The sequence below is a fragment of the Molossus molossus genome, unplaced genomic scaffold (assembly GCF_014108415.1).
Source record: "Molossus molossus isolate mMolMol1 unplaced genomic scaffold, mMolMol1.p scaffold_m16_p_15, whole genome shotgun sequence".
Classification (NCBI taxonomy): domain Eukaryota; kingdom Metazoa; phylum Chordata; class Mammalia; order Chiroptera; family Molossidae; genus Molossus; species Molossus molossus.
In genome coordinates this window covers 11,249,495-11,265,565 of record NW_023425350.1, presented here as the reverse complement: position 1 = coordinate 11,265,565, position 16,071 = coordinate 11,249,495, and the positions used below count along the sequence as shown (strand labels likewise).

Sequence of the window (16,071 nt, the reverse complement as noted above, 5' to 3'; positions counted from 1 at the left end):
ATAAATGGTCTTTTTGACCATTTAAAAATAAATTGGCAGCTAAATAGCCTCTGGTCATAACACATTGCTTACAAAGGACAAGCTACAGATATAGAGTTCTTGATACACTTTTAATATTTTCACAAGACTCTAGGTTGGTGCTTAGTGGCATTTAACAAGATTTTTGTTTTCAGTGTAAAAAGATTTAGAATATAAACTATCCTTAGTAATGAATATAAATTTCTCTATGCCATGCAGAAAAGTCAGCCTTTTACACATCATCACTCCTAAATAGTTCTAATTAAAATCCAAACTGTTCCCATTTTGCATCATTTTCATTCTTTGGCAAGAGAGTCAAAATAGCCATGGGTTAGGAAACAACTATTGACTTGTGGTCTTTATTTTTGCAATATAAATGTGTTTTGTAAAAGAAATTGGCAATATGCCTACTTTATAATTATGACTAAATAATTATAAACAAAATACTATGGCTTTTTTGACTAATCTCCTAAAACTTTTGAGTTGTTCAATCTCTTCATCGGAGATTGTAGCCTTTGAAGTAGAGTCAGATGGTAAGCTTCAGGGAGCTGACAGAGCTTTGGCTGTATTTCTAGAAATGTCAATTCCAATTTCATCAGGAACTTGATTCATAGTATCTTGTCTTTCTTCATTATTAGAGCCATCAAAGATGTCATCAGGTGTGTCTGATAATTTCTTAAGTCATTTCCATGTTTTCCTACTGGAAACTCTACATTGTTCATAGTGTCTTTTGGGGATCCGTCTTCTGGTTGCATTGCTATAGCAGACATTGCGCCAGCCGTCTTCTGGGAGTTTATCACTTTTGTTTGTGTGGATATAGAAGTGACTTTTGAACTTACAGCAGAAGTTCATGTTTTCTGTTTCCATAGAAGTACAAGCTTATTGGCTAAAACTCTGCAACATTCTTTATTACCAGTTTCTTAATTTATAATTTTAGCTATTTTTCTTGTTTCTGTAATGCTGTTCCATCTTTGTTTATAGCCCGCTATGTACCTCGTAACTCTTGATTCTGTTCCTTTATCACATCACCCACAGTTTTCTTCTTGAAGAGGGGTGCCATGGTCAAGGTCTATGCCCAGGCAGCCCAGTTTGGTGCACAACTAGGAAAGGCCAGGCCCTTGGAGAGTTCAGGGTGGTGAAGCTGATGGACAAGAGAAGAGGGCAGGGTCTCCAGGCAGGACCCACAGAGGGCAGTATCCACAAAGCCTACTGCAGCCCAGTCACCCAGATTGGCCACATTTAAAAATTTTAACAACATGGAATATTATTAAAATCATGGAGTAGTGGGAACTCTAATACTAAGGTGGTAACTAAAATTGTACATCTAGTTTGGAAGTAGCTTGGCATTATTATTATTTTTTTTTTTTTATCCTCACCCGAGGATATTTTTCCATTTTTGTACAGATAGAGTGGGAGGGAGAGAGAGGAAGGGAGAGAGAGAGAGAAACATCGACGTGAAGGGACACATCGAGTGGCTGCCACCCGCACGACCAACCAGGGCCGGGGACAAACTGCAACCGAAGTACGTGCCCTTAGCGGGAACCAAACCCGGGTCTGTCCGGACCACAGGCTGACGCTCTAACCGCTGAGCCAAACTGGCCAGGGCTAGCTTGGCATTATTTACCAAAGTTGAAAATAATGTGCATACTCTATGATTCAGGGTATCAACTACCATAGATATATATGTTAGAGAAATATGTATACAAAATGCTCCAGGATACATGCACAGAAATGTTTATAGTAGTACTGTTGATAATAGACCCAAACTGGGAACAGTGTAAATGTTCAGTGAATAAAGGCATTTTGATGTAGATCCAATGAGGTGCTATACAGTAATAGAAATGGAAACTAGGAAGATTTTATATATATAACCACTTGGATAAATCATACATAAAGATTTTTAAATTATCTAAACCAAGAGATTGTTATGGATAGTAAAACTGTAACTCTAAGGGAAAGAGAAAATTGTGGTAGAGCAGGGACAGAGGAGAGTTGGGTTACTGGGCAATTTCTATTTCTTGACTTGGATAGTCGTTAAACTTTTTTGTGTTACAGTCATTAACACTACTTTTTTTTATTATGTTTTATTTCATAATAACATTTTTAAACAAAAAGGATCATGTCCTGCTAGTAAAATACATTTTCTGGTTAAGAAAAAAATTACTCTTAATAACCTCTTTCTACAGCAAAACTCCTCAAAAGCATTGTCTATACTTGTTTGTGGTTCTTCCATTTCATTCTTTACTGAACTTACCAGTTTGGCTTTTGCCCCTTACCAGAATGATTTTCATGTTGCTAATTCTATAGCTCAGTTCTCAACTCATGGCTTTTAGCAGCATTTGACATCGTTGATCACTTAGTCTTCATTGAAATTCTTTTTTATTTGGCCTTCAAGAAACCACATTGTTTAAATTTTATTTTTCTTTTTTACCGGCTTTTGCTTCCACGTCTCTTCCCTGATTCCTCCTCTCTCCAACCCCTTAATGTGGCATACCCCCAATTCATATACCCCTTTTTTATTTTCTTTGTGATATCATCTTATTGCTTTAAATATTATCTTTATGTTGACAACTCCCAGATGTATAACTCTAGCCTGGAACTCTCTCCTAAACTTCGGAGTTATATATCCTGTTTGACCTCTCCCGTTGGATATCTAATAGTCTCAAATTTATCACTCCATGAGTTCATTCATTGTGGAAAGGGCTTAAAAGCTCTACGTTCCCTCCTAGATTTTGCCCTGTACATCTCTTTATTTGGCCAGTCCTCCTAATTTATATTTATTATGATAAAACTAATTGTAAAACAGTCAACATTACTGTATTTAATTTAAAAACAACCTTTGCATGTGAAAGTGTTGGTCTTAGTGTTTAAACTTAAAACTATTGGAGGTTGGCAGAAACTTTTTTCAAGTTGTTGTCCCTACTGAACATGTGTCCTTGTTAATTATATAAGGCATCCTTTCTCTGAGTTCTGGGAGTGAACTAAGCCCTACTGACATCAAGTATCCACTATATGTAGTTAACTTCTTCCCTATGCATCTACAGTGATACTTGTTATGTATCATTGGGAGAATTGGCAAAATAGTTTTCTGTTCTGTGGTTCAGATGAGGAATACCCACTGAGAAAGACTGCTAGAAGGTAAACTTCACTTTCCTCTAATTTGGAATAATGCAAATTATAACCTGCCTTGTGTTCAGGGTAATGAATAAACTAATGCCTGCATGATTTTTATTCAAATTTTAACTTAAGAATCTTTAGAAATAGACTGTTACCTTCTGATTTTAAGGTATCTGTTTCTATCATGATTCAAAGTTTTTAAAAGGATGCTTACAAATGAAAATCTCAGGGAATGCTGGTCATGAGGCACTTGGTTTAAAACTTAACTAAAATTGGGTAATAAAGATTTCTTTATAGTGTTCTACCTCACTTTTCTTAGTCTTTCTATCTATCCTCCTCTCAGACCTGACTGAATAGGAATAAATTTTTATTATCAGCACCTGATATAGCCTGTATTTCTATATCATGGAAAATATCTTATCATTTTGTGGTCCATAAGTGAAAGGCATCTTTGTTAAAATTTATCTAAGCTCTACTACATTTTTATACATTTAGTAACACCTTCTCAAATGTGTTTTCTTATAGTAACTAAGGGTATTATATTAATAGTATACAATAGCTGTGTTTTCTGGTTGATAAAAACAAATACAGAGGGAAATAAATATGCATGTTTTCTACAGTAAATGTTTTTTTTTTTTTTAGTAAACATTTATTTTAATATTATCTAGGCTATCAAGTACTAGCTCCAACTGCCTATTATGATCAGACTGGTGCCTTAGTGGTTGGCCCTGGAGCAAGAACTGGCCTTGGAGCTCCAGTTCGATTAATGGCTCCAGCACCTGTTTTAATTAGTTCAGCAGCAGCACAAGCTGGTAAGTGCAACTGACATTTTCAGGGATAATTTTTCTGGTGTTTGAAATATTTCAAAAACAGAATCATTTTTCTGAGTAGTTTTAAGAAGTATCTGAAATTTATTTTGCAGCAGCGGCGGCAGCAGCTGGAGGAACTGCTAATAGTCTTACAGGCAGCACAAATGGTCTGTTTCGGCCAATTGGCACTCAGCCACCTCAGCAGCAGCAGCAGCAACAGCAGCCAAGCACTAATCTACAGTCTAATTCATTTTACGGGAGCACTTCTTTGACTAATAGCTCCCAGAGCAGTTCTTTATTTTCTCACGGACCTGGCCAGCCTGGAAGTACATCTCTTGGCTTTGGAAGCAGTAGCTCTTTGGGTGCTGCTATAGGCTCAGCCCTCAGTGGATTTGGTTCATCAGGTATGTTTCTTTTTAAGATTAGTGTACTCTAAGTAGATATGATTATATCTATGTTTTTAATATTAAAATAAGCAATAATAAATAGCTCGTAGTGTAGAAAGGACAGGACTAAACTACTGGTTTATTGGTTTTTGTAGAAGAAAAACCACTTCCTGCAATGTTCAACTCATTTCGAGCAGTCCATCCTTTTCTCAAATATAATACATTTTCCCCTGGCTTTGAGAATTGCATTATTGTAATTTTTGTTTTAGTAGGATGATTTATTCTTATTAAGGCTACTGATTCTTATGGCTTTTTAAATTTTCATATACTATATAAAAATAAAATACGATGAAGTGTTCTAAACAGAAGCCCCTAAGAAACTACCAGTATGCTTATCTTTATTTTAGACTAAATAATTTAGACTTTAATACCAAAAATTCATTTGAAAGGATATTTTTCTCATGTACTTTTATATATAATACTTGAGAAATTCAAATGTTAAATAGCTTCACAAAACAAATAACTTACCCACACAAACTGATTTTGTAACTGAAGAACTGAGTGAAATTAGATGGAGGCCCCTGTTGACAACACCTTGTATTAATAATCATTCTCTAAAGTTCTTCGTGTATTCAGAAAGCATTAGGGGGAAAGCTGCTTACCCTCATTCTGTGGTACAATTGGCAGCCTTTTCTTCAAGAGGGGCAGGGGTACGTATTTGGATCTGGTGTGGAAAATGGCATAACTAACATGTGTCAGTCATTGTTAATATGCTTGCCAGTTTTCTAAGGAAATGTCTTCTGAGCTTTTAATATTTATAAGAGGAATGGTCTTGAACAGCAGTTACAAACTTTTAGAAGCAAAATGCTTTTTTGTTATAATGAAATACAATAGGGAATCATTCTTGCCGAACAAAATTACGTAAAGAATGGGCACAATAACTTCTGAGGAAAAATCTAGTGAACATGAAGACCGTTCGGTCTTTTAATTTAAATTTTCTACTTGTGTTTTTTTTTTTTCCCCCCATTTTTTATGGAGTTTAGTATTTTTATCTCCAGTCCCAGCACTCCCATAGGACTCATTTTTCTCTTCTAATACAATTGACAATTGATTATTTCCCCCAAATAATCCTGAATATGCTGAATAAAATCAAGGAACAAACAACTTTAGAGAGAAAAAAACTTTGTTGAAGTAATTAGATTCTAAACTATAAATTATAGACCCTACGCAATCCAGGGAAAATGGAGAAGAGCTTTGATAAACCTCATGTACCTTTCCTAATAAAATATGTCAGTGATGGTCTGGTATAGATTTGTAGGTTCCCTTACCCAGTTCTTCCAAATTCCCATTTGTCTCTTAGTTTTAAAGTGCTTTCCGGAGCATTCAGGAACTGGTTGGCATAAAAGTTTGTTTCCTACTAATGTCCCCTACAGATGCCTCTTTCCCCAAAACTGACCTTCATGCCTCCTTTAAAAGTATTGCTTACTCAGTTCGGATTTCCAGTCTGGGGTACCTCTGTTTTATTTTGCTTCAGAGGGTATTAACAACTGCCACCCCAGATGCCAGTAAATAGCCTTATCATCATCTCCCTCCTCTTGGATGTTTTGTGAGAATTCATTCAAGTGCTACAATATGTACGCTTACAGCAAATCTAGCATTGCTGTTTCACATTATGGCAGTTCCATGTCTATATGAAATCTAAAGTATATTGTGGTTATGTGCACATTTACATATACAGTAACATTTACAGTCATTGTCTTACCTATATAATGTGCTTAACAGTGTTAAATACCCTAACATATAAAACAGTTGGCTAGGAAGCTCAACCATTGTAATATAGTGATTAAATCACCCATTTGATACCCATTATTTAGAAAGTGCTATTACAATTGAAAGTTTGTAATTTAACATTGTATATATACACAGTTGATAAATGATTAGGGAGTGACTCCCATTGTCTGTCTATCTTAGATATTTTGGATAGACTTTGTTTCATATTTCATAGTCACACTGTTACAGATAATTTAAGCATATAGTAAAACTTAAGGAGCCATTTTGTTTATGTTTATGTTTAAAGCTATTTTTTAATTACTTTTAAATGTTTGGTTTGACTTTTCCTTTTTGGAGGAAAATAATATTGCATGTGTCAAAACTATGGTTTATTTAATTATTTTCCAGGGGGAATGATAGTATTACTGCTCTTATTAGACAGTTATTGTCTTTGTCAGTTAAATTGTTACTGAAATAAATAGGACTTTAAAATGTAGCCATGTCTTACAAAAATCACTTTGACAGTGTCCTTTTAAATTAGCATAGTTAATGTAGCATACGTTGACAATTTTGCCAAAACCAACTTAAGAAGGGCTATTTACTATATTAGTGTTTATATTTGTTTTTTTGCTATTCAAATACATATAGTTACCTAGTATTTCCCTTTTATAATGATATCTTAAGGTGTAAAATTTTCAATAAGACACGTTATCAGTCTTTCAGAAACGTCACTGGCAGGTATAAAAGGTTGAATAGTGTTCTAATATTTTACCTAATATCGCAATGGGACCCTACTAATTTTTCTTTATAGAATTTTGAATTTGGCAAGAACCAGTGTAATTAAAGTTTCTTTATTCTTTTAATTAAAGTTTCTTTATTTCTGTGTTATAAGCTTAACTTGGTCTACCCATCATATGCTCTGCTTAAGTTTTCTCTTTAACCTATATCCTTATGACCGACTTAAAATTGACTTGAGGTTAGAAAACCAAGTCCAAATAGAGACATTAAAATTCTCTTGACTCAAATTACCATATTGGTTTGAATATAAAGTGTGTCCTTAAAAACTTGACAGGTTAAGAAAAGTAATATGAAATCCCCTTAGGTGAAAAGGGCATTTAGTTTAAAAAGGACAATGCTTAGAACTAAGAAGGAAGCATACTTGAAAATGTGGGTACTAATTGAGATAAGAATTGGGAGTTTTAGGCAGCCCCTTCAAACACTTGGTAAAGAATTTGATTTTCCAGATACGTGTTAACAGCCAAATCTTGGATTGCTTTCTGAGCATTGCTTGCACAGCTACATGGTAATGTGATTGTGCCATTTCATGATTTTGTGAAGCACAAAAGGAAAAATGAACTAGAAGGTTAATAGTTGAATTTGGAATTAAGTAAAAAGAATTCAGTATGTAGGACAATAAGGGATGTAATATAAAATAATCATTGGTTACCTAAGAAAAAAAAGACTGATCAGTCTTTACTTGAGTAAGACACTAACAAGGCCAGTAATAAAATCTTAGGAATGGAAGATCCTGAGGGGTAAGTGAAAGCATGTTTTTGGTGTGATAACAGTAATGAGAGCTATTTTCTAAAAGAAAGTTAGTTTTTCATATATATTTTGTAATTTAGTTGTTGAAGGATAAGGAGAATGTGTAGTGTGAAAAGTACTGAGGAATGAGCTGCCATCTATATTTCACAAATGACTAATATTTGGGCCAATGTGGACTTAAAGTACTATGATTGAAACACAGGCTAGACGCCAAATTAAATGTGAATGGTGAGGGAACTATATTAATATTCTGTTTATCAGTATAATTTTTTCTTGGCATTGAATTGAAGTCTAAGTACTGGCTCCAGAGATTAGGACACTACCAAAATTTAACCTTATTGGAATTTACTCTCTGGCATATCTTAAAGCAGACAACTTACAATTCCAGGGTTTATAAATCATACCAGGGTATTAAAGCACAGTAATCATATGTGTCAATGGTAAATATGTGTGAAGTAATGAACATATGACTGCTATGTTAAGTATGTGGTTACTTTTTTGGGGTGCATTTATACCCTTTTATGATTAATAAGTTAGTATATATAGTTATCACAGTAATTATCTTCTTCATAATGTTTCTAAAAATAATTATTGTGATCACTTCTGTTATTTCCCAGCAAGAGTTGGGGATAGGTTTTATTCAGTTAACACTGTATGTAATTAGGGTTTTTTTTATTTCTTCTTCAGTTGGCAGTTCTGCAAGTAGTAGTGCCACAAGGAGAGAGTCTCTATCTACTAGCTCTGACTTGTACAAAAGATCTAGTAGCAGCCTAGCACCCATAGGGCAACCATTTTACAATAGTCTGGGATTTTCCTCCTCTCCAAGTCCAATAGGCATGCCTCTGCCAAGCCAAACTCCAGGACATTCACTTACGCCACCGCCATCACTTTCATCACATGGATCCTCATCCAGTTTGCATTTAGGTAAACAAAAAACCCAAAACCCTTTTTATTTGTATGTATACATGTAAGTGTGTTTGTGTGTGTGTTTATAATATATGTAAAATATTTAATGTTGGATAAAACATGCCAAATTGCTTTTGCTTTAGATACTAGCTTTTTGAAAAAGTTCTATTGTCATGAAAATTTAAAGTGAGGGTCTAATGTATAGTAAGGTAAAGACCCCTATTGTATCTTGTTTCTTTTATGAAATACAGTGGTGTGTTTTTTCTTGTCTGTGCTTTTGATTTGTGTGTGTTTTAGATCATCTGAAAAGTCAACTAATTTATACATGATAGTGAAAGAATTTTCACTATCAAAAGTTTTTGCACACCAAAAGAAAAACATTAGTCACATAGTTATTTAACTTAAAATAACTTAGTTTAGTACAATGGTTTTTACTTTGGCCTTTGAATGCCTGGCCATTTTACCAAAGGGTTATATCAGGGTATATGAATTTAGTATGTTTGTGAGTTAAAGAATCTTAAGGGTTTGGTCCATATATTTCTCTTCTAAATATGTTGTTAGTTTAAGAAAAAAAATGGTTTAGGCTTGTTGTACCCTTGAAGTTGGAGCATTTAGAATTTTTCTTTTTATCTCTGTTAAAATTGTCCCCACCCTAAGATTATTGAATTAGTGGTTACTTTTTCCCTCTCTGGGAAGTATTTATCAGATTTTTGGATATCAGAGGCTTTGTATGAAACCCTATCTCTTCTAAAAAATATTTCATTAAAATTAGATTTTGGATTTTTTGTAATCCTAGTTACCTCAACTGAAAATGAGATATTCTATTGCTGATTTTTATATAGTTGGAAAGATTTAAATCAGCTTCCAATTAAAAAAGTAATGTTGTCATTGTAAGCAGATATGTTTGACCTTCTCCCCCCATCATAAGAGTGTAGATGTTTTTCCCTAAAGCTCATTAATACAGTATACAGTAAGTGTTCATGTAACAAATATATCTTTTGTAGTAATCATTTGAAATTATGTCATTGCAAAGTGGGCCAGCTTGCTTTTTTAAAGAGTGGTCCTCCACCCCAAATTCTAGGCCTTTGCTTTTTTGGGGATAGTGAATTATACATATACAGTGCATTTATTCAAATGGAGTCCTGTGGTCTGCTTTGCAGCACTATCTGTGTAAACGTATCGGCTTTCAGTTTAACACCTTCCTTCATTTATCATTTTTTTCCTTTTAGTCACAGGAGCTGCACAGTTCCTGATTTCTGTTATTTCTGTTCAAACCTTTTCCACCACCTTTATATAAAATATTCCTTTGAAATGGACACACAAATTTGGAACATAACAAACCTAAGAGGAGGTCTTTTGTAGTAGTTTTATGTTTTATTCGTTAAGATTATATTCGTCATGTCCTGTCATTTTTTTTTCATAGGTAAGTTTCAGGTCAGATTCCTGTCAACTGTTGTGCTTTAGAGCCTGCATTAATGGCATTAATAATTCTACACAGGTTGCTTAGAAATTGGGTTATAAACGACTTTTTAGATGTCTATGATTAAGCAGCAATCTAGATTTTTGTTTAGAATGTAAAATATCTAGTTGTATATAGACGCTTAAGGAAGGGATTCTAGTCAATTTTGAGAAATTACCGTACCTTGGGCCAGCAGTTCTACATTATCCTGATACTTTGTACCCTTAGTTAAACTCCATAGTTTAGCTTCAGCTTGAAATCTGATATTTCAATGCACCTCTGATTGGTTTTATCTGTATTTTTTTTTTTTTTTTTTAATCCTCACACGAGGATACTCTTCCTTTGTTTTGTCTTTTAAGATAGAGTAGAAGGGAGGGGGAGAGAGAGGAAGAAAGAAATATTGATGTGAGAGAAACACATTGATGGGTTGCCTCACTCAGAACCCCTACTGGGGCTAGGGATCGAACCTGAGACTCTTCCGTTCATGGACTGATGCTCCAGCCGCTGAGCCAAACTGGCCAGGGCTTATCTGTGCATTATTTCCTTTTATAATCTAGTTTTCCATAGCTTTAGTTGTAGTATGACAAGCAGTGTTGTTAACAAGGATTGGACTCGACTTGGCTGAGTTGAAAATAATTTAGTAAATTTCATAAATTTACTCTTTGCATAGTGTTCGTGGAAATAATTGATCCTTGCTCACCTGGTGTGGCTCAGTGGTTGAACATCGAACCATGCACCAAGAGGTCACTGGTTTGATTCTCAATCAGGGCACGTGACCAGCAGGTTGTGGGCCAAATCCCAGTGTGGGGCATGCAGGAGGCAGCCAGTCAAGATTCTCTCTCATCAATGTTTCTCTTTCTCTCCCCCCCTTACTTCCTCTCTCTAAAACCAGTAAAGGAAAAAAAATCAATCTTTTGCTTTCCTGTGATTCAATCACAGTGCAAGACTCACATGCTCTCTGATCTAAAAAATATTTTAAATTGTATGTCCTTGAAGAGGGTTTTCTTTGTGAATCAAGTTATCATACTATAATGATTTATAAAATGCCTTTGGAAATAAATTCACATATTTATTTTTAAAATAATTTTACTGAACTTACATGTTAAGAATATAATGAGATAGAAGTTCTCAGTTTCAGTACAGTTGGTTGGAATTAGTTCCATGTTATTGTCTTGTGAGATTTTAAGACACATAATTATTATAGTTAATGATAGGCCTTGATATCTACATTTTTTAAAATATATTTTTATTGATTTCTTAGAGAGGAAGGGAGAGAGAGAGAGAAACATCCATGTGAGAGATGCCTCCTGCAGACCCCCTACTGGGAATTGAGCCCACCACTTCCTGACCTGGAATTGAACCCGGACCTCTCAGTCCATGGTATGGTGCTCAGTCTACTGAACCACACATGGCCGGGCAATATCTACATTCTTAAAGTATTGGATAAAACATATTCATGAATTTTTTTTTTTTTTTTTTACCAGCTCTCCCTGTGCTAGTTATTTAATTCACAGAAAAGGCCTAATAATGGCAACATTTTGTGTTTCTGGCTCTCCAGAAAACATGTTTCACTTTAAAAATAATTGTTATTAGATTAATGTAAGTATTTTTAGCAGTATGACTAGTAGTCACTTAATTTAACAAGTATTTCATTTGAAAGGTTTTGATTGTTTATTTTTTTGTAAGCTGAAAATTTTTGAAGGATTTTCAGTCTTGTTACTTTTTTATTATATTGAAGTCAGGAACATGAAAAAATAATAATTTTATTCCATTTTCCTATATCAAATTTCTTAGAGATACTCCTGTTTTAAAAAATTACAACCGCAATATTATTATCATATCTTTTAAAATTAATAGTTTCTCATTATTTTAATTTCCTAAATGTCATTACTTAAATCTCTTTGCAGTTGTATTGTTTGAATCAGAATCCAAATAAGGTTCATACAGTACATTTGTTTGATATGTTATAGGGAACCATTTTCCCTTTGTCTTTTTTTTCTTTCCATGTATTTGTTGAAGACACTTGGTCCTGTTGACTTTCCCACATTCTTGACTTTGCTTATGGTAGTGTTGAATATGTTCCTCTTTATTTTTTGTAAAATGGAATTAAACCTAGAGATTTGGTATGGTTGTTGGTTGGTTGGTTATTTTGAGCAGATGTGATTTTGTACATTTTCTGTTTCACCATGTCAGGAGACTCATGTCTGGTCTCTGTATTGTGAGGTTGTCAGTTTGATCATTGCCTGAAGATTTCTTCAGCAGTTGTGAAATGGTGATACTCTTAATTCTATCATTCCTTCTGCATTTATTAGCTGGAACTTTTCTATAAAAAGAACTTTTCCTCATCAATTGTGATGTTACCTTGAAATATACAGTTCATATATGAGTTAGGATAATGCTTGATTCCTCCCTTTGTTTTCTCATGTTTTTAAAATCATCATTGTACCTGCAAATTAATGGATTGTAATAGCCGATATGTTTCTATCCATTGCAGTCTGAGGCATCAATTTTACATCTTTTTTTTGGTTATTTATTTATTTATTTTTTATTGATTTTTAGAAGGGGGGGGGAGACAGAAACATTGATGAGAGAGAACATCAATTGGCTACCTCCTGCATGCCCCCAATTGAGGATTCGGCCCACATCCTGGGCATGTGCCCTGATCCGGAATCAAACCAGTGACCTCTTGGTACATGGGTCAGCGCTCAACCACTGAGCCATACCGACTGGGCATTATTCCTTTTTTTTTTCTTAATTCTAAACTTTTATCATTTTTGGCCATTTAAAACTCCTTCAGACTTCAACTCTTTAAAAGCAGTATTTAGATTACTGGGGGTAGGGGAAGTCAGAGAAACAAGTGTGAAAAGAACAAGGAAAGAGAACTTTGAGATTGATGTTTTTTATCTTGAAATACAAAGAGCAGTGTCAAATTCTGGGCATCAGGTTGAGCATTGAGTGATAAGTGAATTATTTTCTCATGTTGTATTGATCTGTAGAGATGGGGGGAAATTTTCTACCTGTAGTTGTTTCTTTAATCATTCTCTCTGATAAAAGTCAGCATCTTATTTGAAGATATTTTACTATCTGTGATGGAACATTACATATTTCCAGTATTATTTTATTATTCTGCCTGGAACTAGCTGACTAGTTTGTTCCTCCCTTGTTTCCTTTGTTTTTCTTCTTTTAGTGAACTATTAAAATATGTTAGTGATTTCTTACTCGTATCTTTATGCTCATAGTAATTGGATTGATATAGAACTTGGGTATAAAGCAGTGTTCTTTGTTTTTGTTTAATTTAGGGCATGACAAACTAATGGATTTTTTTCCTTGTACCTTTTCATTTTTTAACTGGCTTGGGTTTTTTTCCTTAAGGAAAGGGCACTAAAAAGTAGAACGCAAGCTTTGTACTTAGTGAAATTTGTTGTTGAAAGGTGGCTATTGGTTCTGAAGATTAACATCATGTATTTAGTAATCACATGGTAGTTTAGCTTGCTGTGGATTAAATAATTTTATAACCTATGTTCTCTTCTAATCACTGTAGATTGCATATATTAAGTGTAGACAGGATAATATTAACTTTTAGGATCATTTTTCCTGTTAAGTAGTCGTTACATGTGTTAAAATTGCTGACTTTTGGCAGATATACTCAGCTACTTTTCTAGAATGAAATGTTTAAGAATTAAAGCAAGTATGGTCATATTGGTTGTAAGGTTCTGTGTCCAGTTTCATACATGGTCCTTAAAGCAGAAAACTATTTCTTTTTTTCAAGCTTTCATTGGAAGTACTATTACCATTAAGTAGTAAGTTCCCTATAACTGAATAGTATTTGATAGTGTTCTAAAGCCACCTGTGTGTTCATTATCTCATTTCATCCTTATTGTTAACATAGAAATGGCTAAGTGATATACCTAGTTAAAGTTGGAAAAAATGACAGGTCATATGAGCCCAAGAGACAATAAACAATAGAACTGAGGCTAGAACACAATTCTGACTCCAGTTACTAATCTTGCTTTTTCTGTTATTCTGTAATGAACTGAACAACTTTACAAAGTGTATAAATAACAATATTCTAATCAGCCTCTCAGACTATTTATCTCGAAGTGGCATAGATTGTGTTTTTTTTCTAAATTGTTTCTAAGATTACTAGACTTCTAGTATGATCTTTCTCACTTTAGTTACTCTTGAGATTTACAGTGAAGTTCTTGTCTAGACATTTAAAGTCCAAATATATTAATCGACTCCATGAAGTAAGAATGTCTAATCAGGCAGGTGACTCAGAGAAGTGGCTACAGGACAACATATCCAGCCCTCAACAAAATATTTATAGGTTCTCATGATGGTGTAAATTTAAGCACTGCTTCAACTCTTTGTTGTGTCTAAAAGTCATTTATTTGTTGATGAGAATTTCATCATGAGAAGAAATTCTAAAATTACTTATGTGGAGGAATTATTTTTTGTTTTGTTTCTGTACACATATTTATTGATCTTAGGTCTAATTTGGGGTCACAATGATTAGATCTTATCCTTATGTTTTACTCATTATCCTTTAATAACATCTGTAATGTTGTGGGTCTAATGATAGAATGTTTTCATCAGTTAATTTAGATAAGATGATCATAGAGTTAGGACTAAAAAATACTTGATGGGATTCAGTGGTTCAGCATCAGAAGAATCACTTGGAGTGTTTGTTTAAAATACCTAGTATAAGGTGAACAAGGTGTGGCATCAGGTTTTGCCTGTCACAAAGATTGTGGGTATTCTGTTGCCATTAAAGAGTCTATTAACAGCCCTGACCGGTTTGGCTCAGCGGTTAGAGCGTCGGCCTGCGGTCTGGAGAGGCCCGGGTTCGGTTCCTGGTAAGGGCGCGTACTTCGGTTGCAGTTTGTCCCTGGCCCCGGTTGGTCGTGCGGGTGGCAGCCACTCGATGTGTCCCTTCACATCGATGTTTCTGTCTGTCTCTCCCTTCCTCTCTCTCCCTCCCACTCTATCTGTACAAAAAATGGAAAAATATCCTCGGGTGAGGATAAAAAAAAAAAAAAAGAAAAAGAGTCTATTAACATTTAGCAGCCAGATGCTAAACTTTTCATAACAACAACAAAAAAGGATTATCCCATGGAAGTTTCCAGTAGCACCACATGGAGAAAGACACCTTGGAAAGAAATAATTCATAATTTACATAGGACTTTACTCCAGTTCACACTTCCCTTTTAAATTGTAATTCCTGGAATCTTTGTGTGTTCATATGCGCCTTTGACCTTATCCCCCATCATCTCCCTAATGCATTTTTTTTCCTTCCTACCTACTTGTCCATTGACCTGAACTCTGCTTGCCATTGCAGTAGAAATGAAAGTAGATTTTTACTTTGGTTTATAATTTTCATCTAATGTTTGTTTACATATTGTTATAAAAATGTAAAAATTCAAGGTAGCGCACTTGACATGTTTATGTTTTTCCTTTTTATTGTTAGCCTACTAAAATCACGTGGAAGATTATAATTTTAACCAAATCACATTGGTTTATAAACTCATCGAAGCCTAAGATAGTATTACTGAAAGCTTTAAGCCAATTATTCAGACATAATAGTAAAAAGAAAAAACCCTCAGTCCAATTATTAGCTATGCATTCTTGAATAAGGTATTTCAGCTTCTCTAAGACTAATGCATAAGTAAAATGAAGATAATATCTTTGTTTCATAGGATTGTTAGGATAGAAGCTGCATTAATTTTCTAGGGCTGCTGTAACAAATTAAAGCTAGGTGGTAAAGAAAATTTTATTATTTCACGGTTCTGAAGACTAGAAGTCATATCTGGGTGTTAGCCAGGGCCATATTCCCATTGAAGGCTATAGAGGACAATTCTTCCTTGTTTCTTCCCAGCTTCTGATGGTGGCTGGCAATCCTTGGCTTTCCTTGGATTGTAGTACATCACTCCGATCTCTGCCTCCACTAGTACATGGTATTCTCCTTTGTGTTTCTATCCTGATGTTCCTCCTCTTAAAATGACACCAATCTTTGGATGAGAGCCCAACCTAATCCAGTATAACCTCATTTTAACTTGATTAC

The 16,071-nt window shown here is 34.5% G+C and overlaps 1 protein-coding gene and 1 pseudogene across 13 annotated transcripts in view; one reads left to right on the top strand and one right to left on the bottom strand.

The window, feature by feature from the left end:
- PUM2 (pumilio RNA binding family member 2) overlaps positions 1-16,071 on the top strand; it is a 90,789-nt gene that overhangs the window by 53,237 nt on the left and 21,481 nt on the right. For 8 of the 13 annotated variants that reach the window (XM_036262887.1, XM_036262885.1, XM_036262896.1 and 5 more), the window contains 3 exons: positions 3,804-3,947; positions 4,058-4,348; positions 8,333-8,569. In XM_036262887.1, the coding sequence (XP_036118780.1) occupies positions 3,804-3,947; positions 4,058-4,348; positions 8,333-8,569 (672 nt within the window). The remainder of the gene's footprint in view (positions 1-3,803; positions 3,948-4,057; positions 4,349-8,332; positions 8,570-16,071) is intronic. The other 5 variants (XM_036262893.1, XM_036262892.1, XM_036262894.1 and 2 more) reach the window with 1 other exon arrangement.
- On the bottom strand, positions 451-1,078 carry LOC118631067 (annotated as a pseudogene).